This window comes from Macaca fascicularis, chromosome 4, assembly GCF_037993035.2.
Source record: "Macaca fascicularis isolate 582-1 chromosome 4, T2T-MFA8v1.1".
NCBI classification, from domain to species: Eukaryota; Metazoa; Chordata; class Mammalia; order Primates; family Cercopithecidae; genus Macaca; species Macaca fascicularis.
This window is the reverse complement of record NC_088378.1, coordinates 128,456,975-128,478,907: the sequence shown is the minus strand read 5'-3', so window position 1 is coordinate 128,478,907 and position 21,933 is coordinate 128,456,975. Positions and strand designations below refer to the sequence as shown.

At 50.3% G+C, this 21,933-nt stretch overlaps 2 protein-coding genes across 10 annotated transcripts; one reads left to right on the top strand and one right to left on the bottom strand.

Moving 5' to 3' along the window:
* Positions 1–26: 26 nt before the first annotated feature.
* On the bottom strand, positions 27–5,705 carry MRPL2 (mitochondrial ribosomal protein L2). 3 transcript variants are annotated; one of them, XM_015449393.4, is made up of 7 exons: positions 5,651–5,705; positions 3,536–3,704; positions 2,112–2,250; positions 1,886–2,001; positions 1,702–1,812; positions 1,347–1,420; positions 27–278 (listed from the first exon to the last, which is right to left on the bottom strand). In XM_015449393.4, exons 2-7 carry the CDS (start codon positions 3,702–3,704, stop codon positions 66–68), a joined length of 822 nt encoding a protein of 273 aa, XP_015304879.1. In that variant the 5' UTR covers positions 5,651–5,705; the 3' UTR covers positions 27–65. The 3 variants fall into 3 exon arrangements, with proteins under 3 accessions (XP_015304879.1, XP_005553010.1, XP_015304880.1); XM_005552953.3 differs by lacking the exon at positions 5,651–5,705 and adding an exon at positions 4,772–4,940; XM_015449394.2 differs by lacking the exons at positions 1,347–1,420; positions 5,651–5,705 and adding an exon at positions 4,772–4,940.
* KLC4 (kinesin light chain 4) lies at positions 5,130–21,584 on the top strand. Of its 7 annotated transcripts, none has more exons than XR_012433793.1 (16): positions 5,130–5,184; positions 6,794–7,076; positions 8,357–8,587; positions 11,070–11,151; positions 12,378–12,597; positions 13,065–13,152; positions 16,771–16,872; positions 17,112–17,285; positions 17,677–17,776; positions 17,969–18,021; positions 18,254–18,324; positions 18,546–18,654; positions 19,222–19,362; positions 19,594–19,736; positions 20,396–20,459; positions 21,112–21,584. XR_012433793.1 is itself a non-coding variant. In XM_015449391.3 (16 exons), exons 2-16 carry the CDS (start codon positions 6,819–6,821, stop codon positions 21,160–21,162), a joined length of 1,860 nt encoding a protein of 619 aa, XP_015304877.3. In that variant the 5' UTR covers positions 5,130–5,184; positions 6,794–6,818; the 3' UTR covers positions 21,163–21,584. The 7 variants fall into 7 exon arrangements, 5 of the variants coding, with proteins under 5 accessions (XP_015304877.3, XP_073894138.1, XP_005553013.3 ...); XR_012433794.1 differs by having other exon boundaries at positions 5,130–6,090; XM_015449391.3 differs by having other exon boundaries at positions 19,621–19,736.
* Positions 21,585–21,933: the final 349 nt, after the last annotated feature.

Sequence of the window (21,933 nt, the reverse complement as noted above, 5' to 3'; positions counted from 1 at the left end):
CCCTCCCGCAAAAAACCAGTAACAGATTACAGGAGGGGGAGGCATTTTATTAGAGTACAGGGATATCAGCTTTGGGCAGCAGCAGAAGGCAGCTTCACGTAACTCTTCATAGGGGGTAGTGGCCGAATCTTTCGGCCAGCCCAGCCTCCCTTGCGGTGCCATCGCCCACTGTTAGGCCTCTTGCCCAGCCAGCGGTTGCGACCTGCCTTGCCAATGACCCGTTTGTTATGATCAACGTTGGATACTCGGCCTACTGTTGCTATGCACGTTTCCAGCACCTGACAGAGAAAACAGATGGAGATTCTATACAATGTGGGGGAAAGAGCTTGACAGTGTTGACAGCAAAACCCTTGGGGGGCTTCTTAGACTCAAGGAGAGGAGAGAGGAAAAAGGAAAAGCACAAGATGGTTGAAGCTAAGTGAAGGTCCTACAGTAGGAACTAGGTAGTTGAAAACAAAGAGCTGGGCGCAAGGACTCAGGCCGGTAATCCCAGCACTTTGGGAGGCCGGGGCTGGAGGATCACTTGAGCTCAGAAGTTCGAGACCAGCCTGGGCAACATAATGAGACCCCATCTCTACAAAAATAAAAAATATTAGCCAGGGCCAGGTGCAGTGGGTCACACCTGTAATTCCAGCACTTCGGAAGCCTAGGCAGGCAGATCGCTTGAGCTCAGGAGTTTGAGACCAGCCTGGCCAACATGGTGATACCTTGCCTCTACAAAAATACGAAAATTAGCCTGGTATAGTGGCGTGCGCCTGTAGTCCCAGCTACTTGGGGGGCTGAGGCAGAATTGCTTGAACCCAGGAGTTTGAGGCTGCAGTGAGCTGACTGTGCCACTGCACTCAAGCAATAGGGACCCTGTCTCAAAAAAAATTAGGGTCGAGCACAGTGGCTCACTCCTGTAATCTCAGCACTTTGGGAGGCCAAGGCAGGCGGATTACGAGGTAAGGAGTTCGAGACCAGCCTGGCCAACGTGGTGAAACCCCATCTCTACTAAAACACAAAAATTAGCCAGCTGTGGTGGTGCATGCCTGCAATCCCAGCTACTCAGGAGGCTGAGGCAGGAGAACTGCTTGAACCTGGGAGGTGGAGGTTGCAGTAAGCCAAGATCGTGCCACTGCACTCCAGCCTGGGCGACAGAGCAAGACTCTGTCTCGAAAAAAAAAAAATTACTTATGGTGCCAATCCGACAAAGCACACCTAAGTCATGTGGCAGAAAAGGACAGCCTTAGCTCAAGGCAGTTCCTTGCATCATAAAACACCTGGGACCTACCTACCCCAGACAGGAAAGTTATATTCCAAAAATTCCTCCTTTGCTGACCCCTCCCAGCCATACCCATACACACCTGCATCTGCCTCTTAGACGGCAGCTGGATAATGGCTGTGCCATTCACCTTCCGCAGTAGCACACCACACGTCCCTGGGGAAAGAAGCTGATCTGCCACCCTCCACAAAACGGGGGGGTGCAGAGGAATTTACACAGGGGCCACATCCCATATGCTGCCCTTGCTTTGCTCTTTAGGAACAGATACACAAAGAAGGATGCATGCTACATTTTAGGTCAAAACACATGCATATCTTCATCCTCATGTTTCTTGTTTTTTCCTTAATTTTCTCTGCCAGTACCAGATGTGGAACCATGGGTTCAGACTCTCCTTGCCTTTCCAAACTATAGGACCCAGGCAACTCCTTTCCCCATACCTGCAGCTCGGATATATTGGGCACCCCGGCCTGGCTCACTTTCCACGTTGTTGATGAGGGTCCCCACAGGCAGAGCCCCAAGAGGATGCGCATCCCCTTCCCGAGCAGCAACTAAAAGACAGGATTTCATTAGCTCTAGAACCTTTGCTGCCTCCAGCCCACACATCTGGTAGCCATCTCTCACCTGCCATTCTGCCTATGTGGTTAGAGTTCAAGACTGTATCTCCAGCCTGCATGTTTTCTGTGGCGATGATCCAGCGTTTCCGGCTGCCCCCAGCAACCAGAGCTATGTCTGCTGACCTGATCAGGGTGAGGGACAGGTAAGCAGACCATCTAGGCAGCCCTATATCTCCTGAGAAGCTATGCAGTTATTCAGACCATTCCATCATCATCCCACATCCCAAACTTGCCTACAGGGATCATAGCGGACTTGGATAACCTTCTCCTCAAAGGGTCCTGACTTGGTCTCCTCAGGCCGGAAACGCAGAAAATCAATCATGCGATAACGTTGCTTGTGGCCCCCACCAATACCATGCACCCGGATTCGGCCTGTGGTTTAGGACAGTTGGGGGATATGATTCAGGTGAGAGTAGTTCAGTTTCCAGCACTGGGACCTGGCCCATTCTCTGCCAGAGAGCACTGCTTACAGAGAATGATCACAATTTGCACAGCACACTGGAGTAAGGAGGGTCAACACCAACATGAAGCTAAGTGAAAAAACATTACTGAAATTGTATAAAACTTCCAGATAAAATATTTTCAAATTACTGAAATCAATAAGTTTACTAGAGTCATGTAAATCATACTCAAATAATTTCAACTGTTATTTTTTGTGCATGTGACAGGGTATCACTCTGTTGCCCAGGTTGGATCCTGACCTCAAGTGATCCTCCCGCCTTGGCCTTCTAAAGTGTTGGGATTAAAGGCAGGAGCAACCACACCCAGCCTGTTATAAATATACACATTTTTTGAGACGAGTCTTGCTCTGTTACCCAGGCTGGAATACAATGGCGTGATCTCGGCTCACTGCAACCTCCACCTCCTGGGTTCAAGTGATTCTCCTGCCTCAGCCTCCTGCGTAGCTGGGATTACAGGTGCCTGCCACCACACCTGGTTAATCTTTTTTTTTTTCAGTCAGAGTCTTGCTCTGCTGCCCAGGCTAGAGTGCAATGGCGCGATCCTGGCTCACTGCAGGCTCCACCTCCCAGGCTCAAGTGATTCTCATGCCTCAGCTTCCTAAGTAGCTGGGATTACAGGATTGCACCACTACACCTGGCTAATTTTTATATTTTTAGTAGAGATGGGGTTTCACCATGTTGGTCGGGCTGGTCTTGAATTCCTGGCCTCAAGTGATCTGCCTGCCTTGGACTCTCAAAGTGTTGGGATTATAGGTGTGAGCCACTGCACCTGGCCAATTTTTATAGTTTTAGTAGAGACGAGGTTTTGCCATGTTGGCCAGCCTGGTCTCAAACTTGTGATCTCAGGTGATCTGCCCACCTCAGCCTCCCTAAGTGCTGGGATTACAGGCATGAGCAACCTTACCCAGTCTGTTATAAATTTTCGAAGGGTGTGAAGGAAAATGTCATGGCACATCCTGTGTATGGCCCATTTTCTTCAATTACCCAAAATATCTTTAGAAGTACAGACCAATTACCTTTTGCTTTGTATTCTACTCTCTGGTTCCTGTGCACATACTACATGCAAAAGGAGCCAAATAAGTGCTTTTTAATTACATTCCTCTGCCTTACAAGGTACAAGTGTGTCAATATACAGATCTAGGGTCTTAACATGTTTTTCCCTTTGATTGCTTAAATCCCCTTGTCCTTGCTCCCACCTGTGTGGTCTCGGCCCCCAGACTTCCTCATCTTCACCGGTGCAATGGTGTACTTGGTACGACTCTTCCAGGACACAAAGTTGGCATTAAGGGCCACAGAAGTAAGGATTGGGCGGCAGGGGAGCAACATCAAGGCAGAGGGCTGTTGGAGGAGGGCATTGTTCATCATCTGGGGATAAAAAGACATCTCTTTCATTTGAAAGCTAGTTGAAGGCAAAGCATCAGAGAACCAAGTCGGAGGGCACTGATCAATTTTAGCTTGCAGCCCACTTCCTCCTGGATGTATCCCAAACCAGCTATCCAAAAATTCCACCCTTCACAGCTTGCCCAATAATGTTCTCCCCATGATCATCTCCTTCCAAATTTGGCCCAGAACTCTCATCTCCAGGAATCTGTTTTTACCTAAACAATTCCCTTCTCCATAGCTGGTAACTTCCATACATCCATGTATCACCATCAGTGCCAATTCCTTTTGCCCTCTGCATTATGTTGCTGGGAATTATTCACATACGAATGGAGGGGAGGGGTCATTTCACTCTTGTTCCTTGCTGTATTCCCAGCATTTCAGAGTAGGTTGATTTGGATTTGAATTTTAAACATGCATCTGTCAAACTCTACCATAAGCAGCTTGAGAGCTCCAGAGGAGCAAGACTTACTTCTCTTTTGCGTGACTCACCAGTCACCCACCCACTAGGACCTCAGGATACCTTCCCCTGAGGCCACTGTGCTTTGTATCTTGCCCTGCATTCTCTAATATCAGCAGTAACTCATCCTTGTAGGTATCGTATCATAATGGTTAAGAGCACTGGCTCTGAAAGACAGACTGCTTAGCTCTGATAGTTGTGTGTGTGACCTTGGACTCCTTATCATTTTCCTCATCTACAAAATGGGAATAGTAACTGCCTTATAGAGTATTTGAAAGGAGTTCATTTATTTGAAACGTCTATTACCTATACCTGGCTTATCATAGGCACTCGATAAACGTTAGTTATTACCGAAACCTGTATAACCGGTGATCTGTAAAGCACTTTCACCTTAAGTATCTCGTCTGAAGAATTTCGCCCTATGAGATAGCAACACTTGTGGAGGAAAAAGCTGAGGCTGAGTGTGCCTTATCCATGGTCATGGACCTGCGTGACTCCTGACCAGACTTGCAACCCCCGCCTCGCATCCCCGCAGACCCCATCTCCGGTAGCCCGAATGGAAGCAGCCTTCTTCCCGGGTAAGATGGATTACCTGGGCGGCGGGGAACAGACTCGGGGCAGGGGTGGCGACGGTCGGGGGCGCCAGGCTCAGAGAGCGCAGAGCGCGGGTCAGTGCCCACAGGGCCATCCGGCTATCCAGGTCTCAGCACGCCACCCTTACTTTTAGCCAAGCTGCTCGGCGCTCCTAGATGACGTTGACTGTCCGGCGCCGTCGCTCCGCAAAACGTAAACGGAGGCGGGCAGAAAACTGGAGCCCAAGCAGGATACACACCTCCTTTCCTACCTGAACGCGGTGAGAGCCAATCCGCGGGCAGCTCTAATGTCCCGTGACTAGGAAACAGGCCCCGCCCCCAGACCCGTCAAAACAATTGCCTCGAGAGGCAGCCATCATGGATTTAAAGGGGCAGTACCGGCAAGAGCGGCAGCCAGACCGGCAGATTGCAGGTGAGTCTTTGAGGGTACCTCTGAGGCTGAAGGTTAAGGTCTCTGCCATCTCTTATTCTCGCACTCCCAGAAAGATAAACAAACCCCCTCCAACCAATCTTACAAAACTCCAGGCTCAAAAACTCCGCCCTTCGCGATTCTTCCCCGCCCCTCGGCGTCCAGACAGACAGATAGCCGGCCTGCCCCGCCCCCTGCGCCACCAACTGATTCAGTGACCTCGGGGTTGTTAGGCCTCCAGGTCCTCGCTGGAGCCCCGGACCTCGGTCGTCCATCCACACCTCCCCCCTACCGCCCCCGCCCATCTCATTCTCCCAACCCTGGGCCCCAGGGCAGGTCGACAGCCCGAGGCACTCCTCTACTGCGTTTCCAGGCCGGGGAGACCCTCCTTGTGACCCGGCAGCCGTTCAGCAGACCTCCCATTCTTCCCTGCATCATCGGGCATTAGGGGGGCACCCTACGGTGATACCTCTCAGAGCCTGTTTGTAGGTGACCGTGACAGAGACAAAGCCATTGAAGTGACTGGGTGTGGAGTGACCAGGTGTTCCTCCCTCCCCTTTCCCAGACATGCCTCTTGCTGTAGGTCTCTGATTAAGTCTCTCTCTCTCATATTCCTGGGAGACAGTAGCTCCCCAGGCCGGCGATGAGGGAGGCTGGCTTGGGGAAGAAGAAGGGAATTGGGCGTCTTTAAAGACCTGTAGGCAGAGGGAGTGAGGGAGGGAGGCTGTTTGTCCTGGGTGGGGCTCTGTGCCAGGTCCTCTGGGTAGCTGTGAAGTGGTGAGAGAAGGGGTGGGAACGCTGGACTTCTGGACTTTGGGCAGGGCAGATCCTTCTCATTCTCTGGCTGCTGAACATTTCTTCCGGGCTCCGGCCTGAGTGCCACAGCCAGGGCCTCTGCTCTGTACACAGGTAAGAAGACTTCAAAGATGAGAAACAAGACCCTTCTGAGGAAGCGGGAACACAGTCTGGGTCCTGGGGGGTGGGAAGTATGGGTTGAAGGTAAGTAGGAAAAGATGTAGGACTGACCAGGTTTGGAGGTGCTGGGCTTAGTTCTGCAGGTGATGCAGCCTGAAGACCTTGAGCTTTCTGGGACCCTCTAATGTGGATCCTGCAAGGAAGGCTCCTGTTTTCTTCTTTTCCCTTTCTTCCCTGATTTAACTTTGCAGAGATTCCTTCTCTTTTTTCTAGATCCTTGCATTATTTTCTGCATAATCCCACTTTAGCCCTGTGCCCTTTGAAGCTCTCCCTCAGATCCTCTGTGATCTCCATAGTGCTGTCTCTCATCCCTGGATAACTTTTCCTAACTCAGGCTCTAACTGCTTTTCTGTTCTCTTCCTAAGTCCTGAATCCTTCTGCTAGTTCTAAGCACCTTTGCTCCTACTATAGTCTTTCTTTATTTAAGTCAATTCATCTCCCTCTCACTTTGCCCACAACCTTAACTTTGAGTTTAGTGATCTGGGCTCCCTGCCTGCTGGTCACTCTCTCTCTCCAACTAAGCCACAGGGTCACTCTTACTTTTGTCCCTTCACTTGGATTCCCACCACCCTCTGAGAAAGTTCTCAGCTTCTCTGTCTCATCTTTACGCCAGCCGAACTCTGTTGTTTCTCCCTAGACCGGGCAAGGTCCCCCAGGCCAGGATGTCAGGCCTGGTGTTGGGGCAGCGGGATGAGCCTGCAGGCCACCGGCTCAGCCAAGAGGAGATCCTGGGGAGCACACGGCTGGTCAGCCAAGGGCTAGAGGCCCTGCACAGTGAACACCAGGCCGTGCTGCAAAGCCTGTCCCAGACCATTGAGTGTCTGCAGCAGGGAGGCCATGAGGAAGGGCTGGTGCATGAGAAGGCCCGGCAGCTTCGCCGTTCTATGGAAAACATTGAGCTCGGGCTGAGTGAGGCCCAGGTGAGAGGGCAAAGGTGGTGCCAAGTGGTCCAGGGTGGATGGAGGAGCAGGTACCTGATTGAAGGTTTGGGGTTGCTTGGGATCACCTCACTCTAGACGTTTGCATCCATTCATTAAATATGTATTAAGTCACTACTATGTGCCAGAATGCTTTTGGTCACTGAAGAAATACATCATTGAACAAAATTGTAAAAATCTTTGCCATCTTGGAGCTTACCTTCTAGCTGGGGAAGACAGACAATACCTAAATAAATAATGATTTGGTATGCCAGAATGATAATTGCTAAGGATAAAAGGACCAAAATAAAGCAGGGAAGGAGACTAGGGACTGTGGAGAGAGGGTATAATTTTAGATAGGGTGGTCAAAAAAGGTCACCCTTTTTTGAAAAGGTGACATTTTGGCAAAGATGTGAAGGTGAGGGGAATGAGTCATGCCTATTAAACAGGGGAAGGGCGTCCTAATCAGAGAGAGCAGCAAGTGCAGAGACTCTGAACGGAAGTCTGCCTGGTGAGGTCAGTGAACAGCAAGGGGCCAGTATGGCTGCAGTAGAGTGAATGAGGGGAGGGAGATGGATCAAGTGGAACTTGTAGGCCATCCCGAGGACTTTTATTTTACTTTTTTTTTTGAGATGGAGTCTTGCACTGTTGCCCAGGCTGGAATGTAGTGGCACCATCCTGGCTCACTGCAACCTCTGTCTGCCAGGTTCAAGCGATTCTCCTGCCTCAGCCTCCTGAGTAGCTGGGACTACAGGCGCGCACCACCACACCCGGCTAATTTTTGTATTTTTAGTAGAGATGGTGTTTCACCATGTTGGCCAGGCTGGTTTTGAACTCCTGACCTCATGATCTACCCGCCTTGGCCTCCCAAAATGCTGGGATTACAGGCGTGAGCCACTGTGCCTGACCCTGATTTTACTTTGAGTGAGATGGAAACTATTGGAATGTTTTTAGAAGAGGAGTGATGTGGTCTAACTTGGCATCATCTGGTTGCTGGGTTACGAATAGACAGTAGGAGAACAAGGGCAGCAACAAGGAGGCCAGTGAGGAAGTTATTGTAGTAATTTGGGTAGGAATTGATAGTGGCTTTGCCCAGGGTGACGGCAGTGGAGGTGGTGGGAAATTGGATTCAGGATGTTTTGAAGGTAGTGCCACTGCTACACCCCCACCTTCTGGCTCCTTTGTGCACCTGCCAGTCTTGCTACGTCCCAGTAGGCTCCCCTTCCACCTGTTCCTGAATACTCCCACCCAGAATCTGGAGCTCAGGGGATATGCCCATCTAGGTGATGCTGGCTCTAGCCAGCCACCTGAGCACAGTGGAGTCGGAGAAACAGAAGCTGCGGGCTCAGGTGCGGCGGCTATGCCAGGAGAACCAGTGGCTGCGGGACGAGCTGGCTGGCACCCAGCAGCGGCTACAGCGCAGTGAACAGGCTGTGGCTCAGCTGGAGGAGGAAAAGAAGCACCTGGAGTTCCTGGGGCAGCTGCGACAGTATGATGAGGATGGACACACCACGGTGAGTGTTCACAGGCGAGACTGGCTAAGGGGTGGGCAGCCAGGAGTTACCACAGACATGGGGGAAATTGCCTCATCATCCTCAGGGTCCATTAGCTCTACCCAAACTGCTCTTACCTGAAAGAATTCCTTTTTCAGCCCTGACACCAGCTCCTGGTGACAGCAAGGGGAAAAACTATATTCAGCTAATTCAGTCAACATGTAATGAGATGCCTCCTATGTACCAGGCGTTGTGCACTGCACTGGTGAGTGGGGCACACACAGTTCCTGCTCTCACAATTACAAGCTTGACAAATAGACAGACAAACACCTGGACAATTCCAATCCAGAATCCTGCGTGCTACAATTAGGGAAAGCATAGCCCAGTTGAGCATGACCCTCCTAAAATTTGCTTTCAAAATGTGTGAATTTTTTTTTTTTTTGAGACGGAGTTTCATACTTGTTGCCTAGGCTGGAGTGCAATGGTGCAATCTTGGGTCATGGCAGCCGCTGCCTCTCAGGTGCAAGCAATTCTCCTGCTTCAGCCTCCCAAGCAGCTGGAATTGCAGGCGCCTGCCACCACACCTGGCTAATTTTTGTAGTTTTACTAGAGATGGGGTTTCACCATGTTGGCCAGGCTGGTTTTGAACTCCTGACCTCTGGTTATCTGCCCGCCTGGGCCTCCCAAAGTGCTGGGATTACAGGTGTGAACTACCATGCCTGACCCAAAATGTGTGATATTTAACCCTCATTCAACAGAGTGCAGTGATGCCATCTCAGCTCACTGCAACCTCCGCCTCTGGCGTTCAAGCAATTCTCGTGCCTTAGCCAGCCAAGCAGCTAGGATTACAGGCATCTGCCACCACACCCAGCTAATTTTTGTATTTTTAGTAGAGACGGAGAGTTTTGCCATGTTGGCCAGGCTGGTCTCATTCTCCTAGCCTCAAGTGATCTGCCTGCCTCAGCCTCCCAAAATGCTGGGATTACAGGTGTGAGTCACCGTGCCTGGCTGAGAGTGTGTTTTCTTCAGATGTATCTGTAGGGAACAAGTCTTATCCATGAGAACACATATGTGACAAAATACAAAGCAGCAAGTGCTCAGTGCTGGATGAGTGGTTCAGTCAGTGTGGGAAGAATTTCACGGAGATATGTCTCTGAGAGCTGGAATGGTCTAAGAAGAATTCATGGAGGAAGCAGGGAGCCTGGGCAACATAGTGAGACCCCGTCTCCACAAAAATTTAAAAAATTAGCCTGATGTGGTTGTGTGCACCTGTAGTGTCAGCTATTCGGGAGGCTGAGGTGGGAGGATTGCTTGAGCCCAGGAGGTAGAAGCTGCAGTGAGCTGTGATTGTACCACTGCATTCTAGCCTGGGCTGTTGCCAGACCAGAGACTCTGTCTCAAAAAACTAACAAAAAAATTGAGGAAGCAGGGTACAGGGATGGGTAGGATATAGGTTGGATTTCCCATTTCAGTGGGTTAGGATCCATCCCATTCGAGATGGATTTTGAAATTTCATGATGAGGAAGAGGAAGGAGCTTTTTAGACTGGAGTGTAGGGTGTCATGGATAAGGCTTACAGCCTGGAAAAGCTGGTCTCTCTCAGGGAAAGTGAGTAGATGGATTGCACAGGACACATTGGTGAAGCTGGGTAGGAAGGTTGGTGTTTGGATGAGGCTGCAGTTCCTGATGGGGAACAGCAGATTTTCCTGGTGCAGAATAGGTTAGACGGTGAGGGAGGGTTGTGCAGTAAGTCCAGAATGAGCTGTGCAGATGATGGGCACCAGGCTGAGCTAGACACTTTTTGGGTACATGTCAATAAGATCGGACATACTCCCTTCCCTCAGGAGAGACAGGACAGACATATAATCAACATAAACACACAGAGATCAGCATAGGGCCATAATTACAAGAGTTAAGGAGAGATTGAGGGTGGTTAGAAAGGAAACTTTTTTTAATCTTTTTTTTTCTTTTTTTTTTTTTGTTTTGAGACGGAGTTTCGCTCTTGTTGCCCAGGCTGGAGTGCAATGGCGCGATCTCAGCTCACCGCAAACTCTGCCTCCCAGGTGCAAGCGATTCTCCTGCCTCAGCCTCACGAGTAGCTAGGATTACAGACATGCGCTACCACGCCTGGCTAATTTTGTATTTTTAGTAGAGATGGGGTTTCTCCATGTTGGTCAGGATGGTCTTGAACTCCTGACCTCAGGTGATCCGCCCACCTCGGCCTCCCAAAGTGTTGGAATTACAGACGTTAGCCACCACACCCGGCCAGGAAGGAAACTTTCTGTATGAGAAGGAGGGGGAAGTTTTGTCCAAAGCATCTCTGGCTGTTACAAACCAGAGGCCTGGGCTTGGTTGGGCCAGTTGCTAGCCTTTCCGGGGCAGAGACAGGAACAACAGTCTTCTCCTATGCCCCATCTGTCTGTGATTTCATGGCTTAGAGGGGTCACTGAGGAGGCTACTAGGTAGGGATATCTTGGCCCTTAATGTTGCTTCTTCCCTTCTAGGAGGAGAAAGAAGGCGATGCCACCAAGGATTCCCTGGATGACCTCTTCCCTAATGAGGAGGAAGAGGACCCCAGCAATGGCTGTGAGTCTGCCTCGGGAATGGGATGGTGAAAAGGGGCAGCAGGAGGCTGGCCCTAGCTGTGGCCCACCCTGTACACAGGACACTCACCATCTGGAAATAGGTTATCCACTTTTTCTGGAGACAGGGCAGGGGCTGGGCTAGTACTTCGATTTCCTCAGCCTCTCCACTGAACAAACATGTATTTTTTTTGTTTTGTTTTGTTTTTTTGAGACGGAGTCTCGCTCTGTCGCCCAGGCTGGAGTGCAGTGGCGCGATCTCGGCTCACTGCAAGCTCCGCCTCCTGGGTTCCCGCCATTCTCCTGCCTCAGCCTCCTGAGTAGCTGGGACTACAGGCGCCCGCCACCGCGCCCGGCTAATTTTTTGTATTTTTAGTAGAGACGGGGTTTCACCGTGGTCTCGATCTCCTGACCTTGTGATCCGCCCGCCTCGGCCTCCCAAAGTGCTGGGATTACAGGCGTGAGCCACCGCGCCCGGCCACAAACATGTATTAAACACTGAGTATGTGCCAGGTACTGTGCTAGGCACTAGGAGTACTGAGATGGAAATGGCATAGGTCTCACCAGTAAGGAGTTCACAGTCTAGTGGGAGAATAAACCTGAGATGGGGAGACCATGAGCCCCTCAAGGGAAAGAACCAGGTTTTTTTTTTTTTTTTTTTTTTTTTTTTTGAGACAGTCTCAATCTGTCTCGCAGGCTAGAGTGCAGTGGGCCAATCTCGGCTCACTACAACCTCCACCTCCTGGATTCAAGTGATTCTCCTGCCTCAGCCTCCCGAGTAGCTGAAACTACAGGTGTCCACCACCACACCCGGCTAATTTTTGTATTTTTAGTAGAGACAGGGTTTCACCATATTGGCCAGGCTGGTCTCGAACTCCTGACCTCATGATCCACCTGCCTCGGCCTCCCAAAGTGCTGGGATTACAGGCGTGAGCCACTGCACCTGGCCAGAACCAGGTCTTTCTTACCTTTGTACTCCTGGGACATCCCTTGGTTCATATTTATTAAATAAATGTTTGTTGAATGAATGAATTACTGGGTGAATAACTGAGGTTGTGATGGGCACAGGTCAAGGGAGTGAATAAAAGAATAGTGCTTGAGGCAGGTCTAATATTGAGAGCCCATGTTGGGGCAGGCATAGGTATGGAACAAGACGTGCAATGGGGAACGGAAGGGCAGACAGCAAAGGAGAGAGGAAGAGTCCTTTGTTTATTTTCTGTGATGGTTTAGTGTCCCGTGGTCAAGGTACTGCAGCAGCTCAGCAGGGTGGATATGAGATCCCAGCAAGGTTGCGGACGTTGCACAACCTGGTGATCCAGTACGCAGCCCAAGGTCGCTATGAGGTGGCTGTGCCACTCTGTAAGCAGGCACTGGAGGACCTGGAGCGCACATCAGGCCGTGGCCACCCTGATGTTGCCACCATGCTCAACATCCTTGCTTTGGTGTATCGGTGAGGACTTCCCTCCTCCAGTGCCCAGATCTTCCCCTACATTCCCACCTTGGTCCTCCTTTGGCTTTCATTTTTCCTCTTTACAGGGTACCTGTCCTGCCTGTTGGGCCTCCCAGATACACCCCACTCGGGTGCTTCTTAATGTGCCAGAACTCTCACTTTTCCCATACCTAAGCATTTGCTCATTCTTTGGGATCACTGTTCCTCTAATCTCTTTTGGGGCGTGCTCTCTCCCTCTCTTCCCCCTGTCCTCTCACTTCCTATAACTTGTGGCCTCCTCTTGCGATGGCAGTGCCCTGCATTCTGGTATGTCAGTGAAGCCCCCTTACTGTCCACACCAGGCTTCCTGTCTCCTCATGGAGGTCCCCAGTCCTTAAATGTACTCAGTCCTCCCAAAGGGAAAGAGGGAAGAAGAAGGCTTGCAGGCAGAGTTCAGGGTAACTCCTGTCACTTTTGTCTTCTTCCAGGGACCAGAATAAGTATAAGGAAGCTGCCCACCTGCTGAATGATGCCCTCAGCATCCGGGAGAGCACCCTGGGCCCTGATCATCCTGCTGTCAGTATTCCTTGCCCTCCCTGCCCCACACTCCACACCCCACACCCCATACCATTGCTGTTTTGGCCTCTCTTAGCTCATCCATCTGCTGCCCTCAGTCCACTCACTAAGGGTGCTGAGAAAGGAGGAGTAAGAAGTCCTTTCTTCCAGGCACTGTCCAGTGATCCTAGTGCTTAATTCTCTGAGACTCAGTGACTCCTTTTTATAACGAGTATTTTGCTTGAACTTAATTCATAGATAAGTCATAGGTAAATCCATATATGATTTCTAAAAAAGTTAATATGCTACTTTAGTAAATATAAAAGAAAAAAAGTAATTTATAAGAACAATATATACAATGTAATATAATAAGATAAAAATACAAAACAACAGTAACTGTATTGAGTACAACTTTGTTAAAAGAAATAGCAAAGTGGCCTGGGCGCAGTGGCTCACGCCTGTAATCCCAACACTTTGGGAGGCTGAGGCAGGTAGATCACAGGGTCAGGAGTTTGAGACCTGCCTGACCAACATGGTGAAACCCAGTCTCTACTAAAAGTACAAAAATTAGTCGGGTGTGGTGCCACATGCCTGTAATCACAGCTACTTGGGTGGCTGAGGCAGGAGAATCACCCAGGAGGTGAAGGTTGCAGTGAGCTGAGATCTCGCCATTGCACTCCAGCCTGGGCAACGGGGCGAGACCCCATCTCAAAAAAAAAAAAAAAAAAAAAATTGCAAAGTGGTCTGATATATAATGAATGATTCTGGATTTAGAAGACCAGTAAGCCATTCCATACGAGAAGTACTAGAAAAATGAGACAGCGGCTGGGTTCAGTGGCTCATGTCATGCATGTGATCCCAGCACTTTGGGAGGCCAAGGCAGGAGATCACTTGAGGCCAAGTGTGGGAGACTAACCTGGGCAACATAGCGAGGCCCTGTCTCTACAAAAATTTAAAAATTTACTGGGCACCGTGGCGTGCACCTGTAGTCCCAGCTACTTGGGAGTCTAGGGTGGAAGGATCGCTTGAGTTCAGGAGTTTGAGGTTACAGTGAGCTATGATCATGCCACTGCACTCCAGTCTGTATAGCAGAGTGAGCACCTGTCTCTTTAAAAAAACACTGAAAATATAGGTGGACACTTTATTAAAGTACAGTATTATAAGAAATCACAAGGGTTGGGCACGGTGGCTCACGCCTGTAATCCCAGCACTTTGGGAGGCCAAGACAGGCGAATCACGAGGTCAGGAGTTCAAGACCATCCTGACATTGTGAAACCCCGTGTCTACTAAAAATACAAAAATTAGCTGGGCGTGGTGGCGGGTGCTTGTAATCCCAGCTACTCGGGAGGCTGAGGCAGGAGAATCTCTTGAAACCAGAAGGTGGAGGTTGCAGTGAGGGGAGATCGAGATTGAGATCATGCCACTGCACTCCAGCCTGGGCAACAAGAGTGAAACTCTGTCTCAAAAAAAAGAAATGACAGACCAGATTTATTTGTGTGTAAGAGAAAGAGACTGGGCACAGTGGCTCGTGCCTGTAATTCCAGCACTTTGGGAGGCCAAGGCAGGTGGATCACCTGAGGTCAGGAGTTTCAGACCAGCCTGGCCAACATGGTGAAACCCCATCTCTACTAAAAATATATATATAAAATTAGCTGGGCATGGTGGCATATGCCTGTAATCCCAACTATTTGGAGGCTGAGGCAGGAGAATCATTTGAATCTGGGGGGTGGAGGTTACAGTGAGCCAAGATCACACCATTGCACTCCAGCCTGCGCAACACAGCAAGACTCCATCTCAACAAAATAAAAAGCGGCCCAGTGCTGTGGCTCACTCCTGTAATTCCGGCACTTTGGGAGACCAAGGTGGTCGGATCACCTGAGGTCAGGAGTTTGAAACCAGCCTGACCAATAAGGTGAAACCCTTTCTCTACTAATAATACAAAAATTAGCCAGGTGTGGCAGCATGCACCTGTAGTCCCAGCTACTCGGGAGGCTGAGACAGGAGAATTGCTTGAACCTAGGAGGCTGAGGTTGCAGTGAGCCAAGATCATGCCACTGCACTTCAGCCTGGGTGATGGGGCGAGACTTTCTCTCAAAATAAATAAATAAATAAATAAGTACAAATAAATAAAAGGAAAGAGAGAAACAACCTTAAGTAGGGATATCGGCCGGGCGCAGTGGCTCATGCCTATAATCCCAGCACTTTGGGAGGCCGAGTTGGGCGGATCACAGGGTCAGGAGATCGAGACCATCCTAGCTAACATGGTGAAACCCTGTCTCTACCAAAAATGCAAAAAATTAGCCAGATGTGGCGGCGTGTGCCTGTAGTCCCAACCACTCGGGAGGCTGAGGCAAGAGAATGGCGTGAACCCGGGAGGCGGAGCTTGCAGTGAGCCGAGATTGCACCACTGCACTCCAGCCTGGGCGACAGAGCAAGACTCTGTCTGCAAAAAAATAAAAAAGAAAGAAAAAAAAAAGGTAGGGATATCACACCAAAGCAAATGATAGAGTTGTCAATGTACAGAAAATGAAAAATGAAAAGTTTTTTTTGTTTTGTTTTTTGAGACAGAGTCTCATGGTATCACCCAGCCTAGAGTGCAGTGATACAATCTCGGTTCACTGCAACCTCTGCCTCCCAGGCTCAAGTGATCCTCCTGCCTTAGCCTCCCAAGTAGCTAGGATTACAGGTGCATGCTACTGTAATTTTTGTATTTTAGTAGAGATGGGTTTTCACCATGTTGGCCAGGCTGCTCGTGAACTCCTGACCTCAAGTGATCCACCTACCTCGGACTTCCAAAGTTCTGGGATTACAGGTGTGAGCCACCGCACCCAGCTGAAAAGTTATTTATTTTTTGTTGAGATGGAATTTCACTCTTGTTGCCAGGTTAGGGTGCAACATGGCATGATCTTGGCTTACTACAACCTCTACCTCCCGGGTTCAAGCAATTCTCCTGCCTCAGCCTCCCAAGTAGCTGGGATTACAGATATGTGCTACCACGCCTGGCTAATTTTGTATTTTTAGTAGAGAGAGGGTTTCTCCATGTTGGTCAGGCTGGTCTTGAACTCCTGACCTCAGGTGATCTGCCCTCCTCTGCCTCCCAAAGTGCTGAGATTACAGGCATGAGCCGCTGCGTCCGGCCAAAAAGTTATTTTTGAACGTGATCTGTGTGAAAATAATTCCCTATGGTATGACATATGATAGGCAGGGATGATGTATCTCAGAAATCATCCTCCTGTCTTGATATCCCATCAAATATCAATGCTTACATTTAGTGTTTGGATGTCCGGCAGGACATTCAAAAGTTGGCAGAGCTGTCTCACACATGCAGAACATCTATAGCGTTCTTGCCTCCTCAAAGGTAATCATCATGGCAACTAAAAAAAAGGAAAAAAAACAACAAAAAAAAACCACCTCCAGAAATTTCTTAAAATCCCCTAGAGGGCGATACTATCCCTTAGCCTCAGAGCCATCCTGTTCAGCGGTTTCCCCTCCCTTCAGCCCCTGGCTCCAGGGTAGTAGAGTCTTTGTCTCTTAGAGTTGTGCAGTGATTGTGGGGCCCTGCTGGGAGGTGGGGAACCTCAGATTCCCATAGGTCATTTGCAACCCAAATGTCTGATGGGGACCGGCCTGTCTTCATAGGTGGCTGCCACACTCAACAATTTGGCTGTGCTCTATGGCAAAAGGGGCAAATACAAGGAGGCAGAGCCTCTGTGCCAGCGGGCACTGGAGATTCGAGAAAAGGTACCCATGCCCTCTCTCCCTTCTTCCCTTGTTGCTGTTACCCTTCTCTACATGGCTTCTCTGGTCTAACACTCCTCTTTCACTTTTTTTTTTCTCACCCCCATCTCTGCCTTGTTCTCTCTTCCTTCATTCCCGTTCCTCTGCTTTCCACATGTGTGTGCCTACATGCAAGCAGACACGTGTGCTTGTGCACACACATGTAATCATAGCCATTTATCCACTCCTTTGTTCCCTTTCAGGTCCTGGGCACTAATCACCCAGATGTGGCAAAGCAGCTGAACAACCTGGCCCTCTTGTGCCAAAACCAGGGCAAGTATGAGGCGGTGGAACGCTACTACCAGCGAGCACTGGCCATCTACGAGGGGCAGCTGGGGCCAGACAACCCTAATGTAGCCCGGACCAAGAACAACCTGGTATGGGAGGAGGGGACAAAGTAGGTGGAATGAACGGGAAGGAGAGGCCACCTGGGTCCTAGAGTTAGGAAGCATCACAATCTGGCACACTGCTCTCATCAAGTTTGTGCCCATTTCTGGGGCTGCCTTTGCGGATGAAGGATTTGCTTCGTTCTGGTTATAGAAGCTCCACAGCTTCTTGAGAGTGGGCTGGGAATACCCTTGACCCTGCACCTGGAGAAGGAGGTGTGAGAAAGATCTCTGGGGAAAGTCACAGAGACACCGAGAAGTGGAACTCCCTGAGCCTGGTGAAGATGTTGTCTGGAAAAAAAAAAGAAAAAAAGAAAAAAAAAAAGAAGACCTTGCCTCCCTCCATGTTTTGTTCCTGTATTTTTGCCTTTCTGTCTTCTAGGCTTCCTGTTACCTGAAACAGGGCAAATATGCTGAGGCTGAGACACTATACAAAGAGATCCTGACCCGTGCCCATGTGCAGGAGTTTGGGTCTGTGGATGGTGAGTGGTGAGGGCTTGGGGAAGGGGCTGTGGGAAAGAAAAGAAATGCAGACCAAAGGTCGGGGGTTAGGCCACAGTGGTTCCCAGGGGGAGCCAGACCCCTTCAGTCCAGCCTGTCAGCCTCTGGGTCCTGGCTCTCCGACACTGTCTAGCTCCGATCTCTAACCTCCCCACCCCGTGTATCACCCCCAGATGACCACAAGCCCATCTGGATGCATGCAGAGGAGCGGGAGGAAATGAGCAAAGTGAGTGGGGGGAAGGGGGGCCAGCCTGGGGAGCTCAAGGCTACCAGGGTCTCTGTCTTACTCCTTCCATTAGCCCAACTCACACTTCCCACCCCAGCACCAGCCCCAGATGCATGGTGTCCTCCCCAGCCCAGCCTGCACCCTAGCCCCATGCCACCGTGCATCCCAGCATCTCTGTATTCTTATCTTTGGCTCTCCCTGCCCTTCTCTCTGGCCTCTCTCTGTCCTGCAGAGCCGGCACCATGAGGGTGGCACACCCTATGCTGAGTATGGAGGCTGGTACAAGGCCTGCAAAGTGAGCAGGTGAGCTGCCAGTGAAAAGCCAGCTTGGCCTCTGATGCCCTCCATCCAGGCTCCCGGCCTCCCAGACCTTTTCCCTTCCTCCCGTAGACTTTCCCTGAGCTTTAGCTCTGTTCCCTCTCCTATTTTCTTATTTTTTTTTTCCTCTTGTCTTGCTTGGAAGACAAATGTTTTCTTTTCTGAACCCATTCTCTCTTCCTTCTCTGGTCTGTTTCTCACCACAGCCCCACCGTGAACACTACTCTGAGAAACCTGGGAGCTCTGTATAGGCGCCAGGGAAAGCTGGAGGCTGCTGAGACCCTGGAGGAATGTGCCCAGCGGTCCCGGAGACAGGTCAGAAGCCCAGAGGGGAAGGAGGTCCTTGAGGGAAGGGCCCTGGGGATGAGAGACTGCTGAGGTTTCTTGGGAGTCTCCTAAGAATAAGCGGAAAGGCTGATGAGGCCAGGAGGGAGAGGAAAGTGAGGCAGTGTTGTGATTGTGGTTGTTTTTAAGCATGTTCTTACCCCCTACCTGCACTTTGTGGTCAGGACTCTAATTTCAAGATTCACTAAATGGGGATATGAAGGAGAAACCCTGCCCTTTCATAAGGAGGGGCCTGGGTGGTGTGGGTGAGAGGAGTGAGGTGGGGGAGAGCCTAAGTCAAGAATTTCTCAGATTGTGGGTCTCAATAGTAGGTTGTGAAATCAATTCAGTGTGGGCTATGGGGCTAAAAATATATACAGATCTATATATAGCAATGCATTGCAAATAGAAAAGGTGAGTATTGTTCCAGTAGGCATATACTGAGACATCACAAGGAAAAATGTTTTCCTTGCACTGGCTGATGGTGAAAAAAATTTGAAAGCCCCATCCTGAGGAGTTAAGGAGTGGGAAGTCCCAGGTCCTTCCTTTTCCTTCCAGGGCACTGACCCTATCAGTCAGACCAAGGTGGCAGAGCTGCTTGGGGAGAGTGATGGTAGAAGGACGTCCCAGGAGGGCCCTGGGGACAGTGTGAAATTCGAGGGAGGTGAAGATGCTTCTGTGGCTGTGGAATGGTCCGGGGTAAGTCTGATCACTGCCTTTTCATCTCTCCTGCCCACTCCTGCTGGTGGTGGTGAGAGGCTCTTGGCTATGCTGTCCCAGTCTAGGTAGTGTATCCCTTCAGGGGTATCTCTGGGAGCAAGCTTTTGACCCGACTTTTATTTTCAGTCACTGGGCCTTGGGGGTGGGGGATGTGTGCAGAATAAATGCTGGGACTAGACTCAGAAACCCATCTGTGTGGGATCCCTGTAGCTTTCATAGCTCACCCCTTTCTGCCAGGATGGCAGTGGGACCCTGCAGAGGAGTGGCTCTCTGGGCAAGATCCGGGATGTGCTCCGCAGAAGCAGTGAAATCCTGGTGAGGAAGCTCCAGGGGACTGAGCCTCGGCCTTCCAGGTACACATGGAAGTCAAGATATGGTAAAGTGGCTGGGTGCTGTGGCTCAAGCCTGTAATCCCAGCACTTTGGGAGGCCAAGGCGGGTGGATCACCGGAGGTCAGGAGTTCGAGACCAGCCTGGCCAACAAGGTGAAACCTCATCTCTCCTGAAAATACAAAAATTAGCCGGGCGTGCTGGTGGGTGCCTGTAATCTCAGCTACTTGGGAGGCTGAGGCAGAACAATTGCTGGAACCTGGGAGGTGGCGGTTGCAGTGAGCTGAGATCATGCCATTGTACTCCATCCCAGGCGACAAAAGTGAAACTCTGTCTCAAAAAAAAGAAAAGAAAAAAAAAAGATATGGTAAAGCAGGCAAGTAAAGTAAGCCCTTGCCTCCAACTCCTCTTGGCCCCTGATCTCTGGAGAGGTATCTTGGAGAGAAACAGGGAGGAAGTCAATGGGACAGCCATGGAGAGAGAGTTTGGGTAGAATGGGTGCCCCAACTTGGGGGATGAAGGTAGCTGAGATACTGGTTCCTGAGGCAGATAAGAAAAGTTGGGGGAGGGGATAGAGGGGAGGCAGTGATTTGATTTTGTGTGGCAGTGCTCAAGAGGCCCACAGCTTTAAGGCCACTCAGGAGGAAGAGAGGAGGCCTCATTTCTTCCATTTTCCATTGCAGCAGCAACATGAAGCGAGCAGCCTCCTTGAACTATCTGAACCAACCTAGTGCAGCACCCCTCCAGGTGAGAGCAGTGCTTGTGAGCATATTGGTGGGTGATGAAAAAAGAACAGCCAGTGAGCAAGCCCAGTGGAGTAAGGGAAGTGGGGAGAGGAGTCATCTGGGATAATGATGAGCCAGGGGATTGCAGTTATTAAGGAATCAGGCAGATAGCTTGTGGTGAGTGATGACCACCAACGGACAGTTTCAGGCCAGACATAGTAGCAAATAAGTTAATAAGGAGGGAAATAGGAATATTCTTTAAACTGGTACTTTGGAATTATGAATAATTTAAGAATTATTTGGAGATACTAATTTTTTCATCCTGCGGCTACCTTCATAGTAGATGAGAATGGAAAAAGAAAAGCATTAAATAATCCCCATCTGAGAAAACAGTAATGATATTTTAATGGCAAATGACTTCTTATATGAACACACTCAGAGTATATGCCAGTATTCATGTGGTTCTTCCAGAGAGCTTCTCCACCAGATTGTGGCCTTCTGGAAAACCCTAGCAGAGGCTAAACAAAGTCCCAGGTCCAGAGATAGACTGGTCCAGAGATGGATGTGATCCTAGGTCCAGAGATACACTGTGGCCATTGGATGGATGGACTCCAGGAGACAGTCTTTGGGAGGCTGAGGTCCCTGAACTGATGAGGTAGTGTTGTCTGTTTCAGGTCTCCCGGGGCCTCAGTGCCAGCTCCATGGATCTCTCTTCAAGCAGCTGACATTCAACCCAGTCCCCAGGTCTGCTGGGTCCCCCTACCCCTATAGCCCTCACAGCATTCCCCATTGCTCCTGGCTCTTCCCCACCCCTAGGTGGGACAGTGAAGGGGAGCAGTTTAACCAGAAGATTGCTGCTGCCCTTAGGGTTTCAGCTCCCTCCTCAGGAATCCCTCTTAGGAAGGACCCTCAGGACACCCTCTCCGCACCCTGTGGTCCTCTAGAGTAGCTAGCTCTGAGGCCCCCAAGGTGGGTACAAAGCAGGTATGGCCCTCAGAGATGCAGCCTGCTGCTGGCTTTTCAGTCAGAGGGTTGAGGGCTGGCCAGCCAAGCTGCCTTGCCTTGGCCGCTCTTATTCCCTCCCTCTGCTGTCTCACTTCAGGTCCATGTATTTCACTTTTCTTAAATAAAAGAATCAGGTAACCTTTCTGCGACTTGAGTCCTGATTGAAGAGGGTATGAAGCAGGGCTTGTGTTGGGGCCCTTCACAGAGGGTGAGGTGCAGTGATGGATGGGGCAGCAGGAGGAGTGTTGATTCTTGGATCTCTCTTCTCTTCCTCCCCTTGTTTGTATCATCTCCAGCAGGGCCTGTAGGAAGGCATCTGGGGGATGGGGAAGAAGGAGGCCCACAACCCAAGGAAAAGGTGCTGTGGACTGGGTTGTCAGGGACATGTGGTGGCCATGTGGCAGGACCCTGGAGTCCTGGCGCCACTTCTCCTGGCTGTGAGGCCCTCTGTGGCTGCCATTCGTTCTCCCAGCTGCTTGGGGGAAGGGAGG

Coding starts and splice junctions, on each gene's coding strand:
- MRPL2 (XM_005552953.3), bottom strand. CDS start 4,867: ATGGCCCTGTGGGCACTGACCCGCGCTCTGCGCTCTCTGAGCCTGGCG. Junction 3,705..4,771: donor GTCTGTTCCCCGCCGCCCAG/GTAATCCATCTT, acceptor TTTTATCCCCAG/ATGATGAACAATGCCCTCCT. Junction 1,421..1,701: donor CCAATATATCCGAGCTGCAG/GTATGGGGAAAG, acceptor TTCTTTCCCCAG/GGACGTGTGGTGTGCTACTG.
- KLC4 (XM_015449391.3), top strand. CDS start 6,819: ATGTCAGGCCTGGTGTTGGGGCAGCGGGATGAGCCTGCAGGCCACCGG. Junction 12,598..13,064: donor ATCCTTGCTTTGGTGTATCG/GTGAGGACTTCC, acceptor GTCTTCTTCCAG/GGACCAGAATAAGTATAAGG. Junction 18,655..19,221: donor CCCAGCGGTCCCGGAGACAG/GTCAGAAGCCCA, acceptor TTTTCCTTCCAG/GGCACTGACCCTATCAGTCA.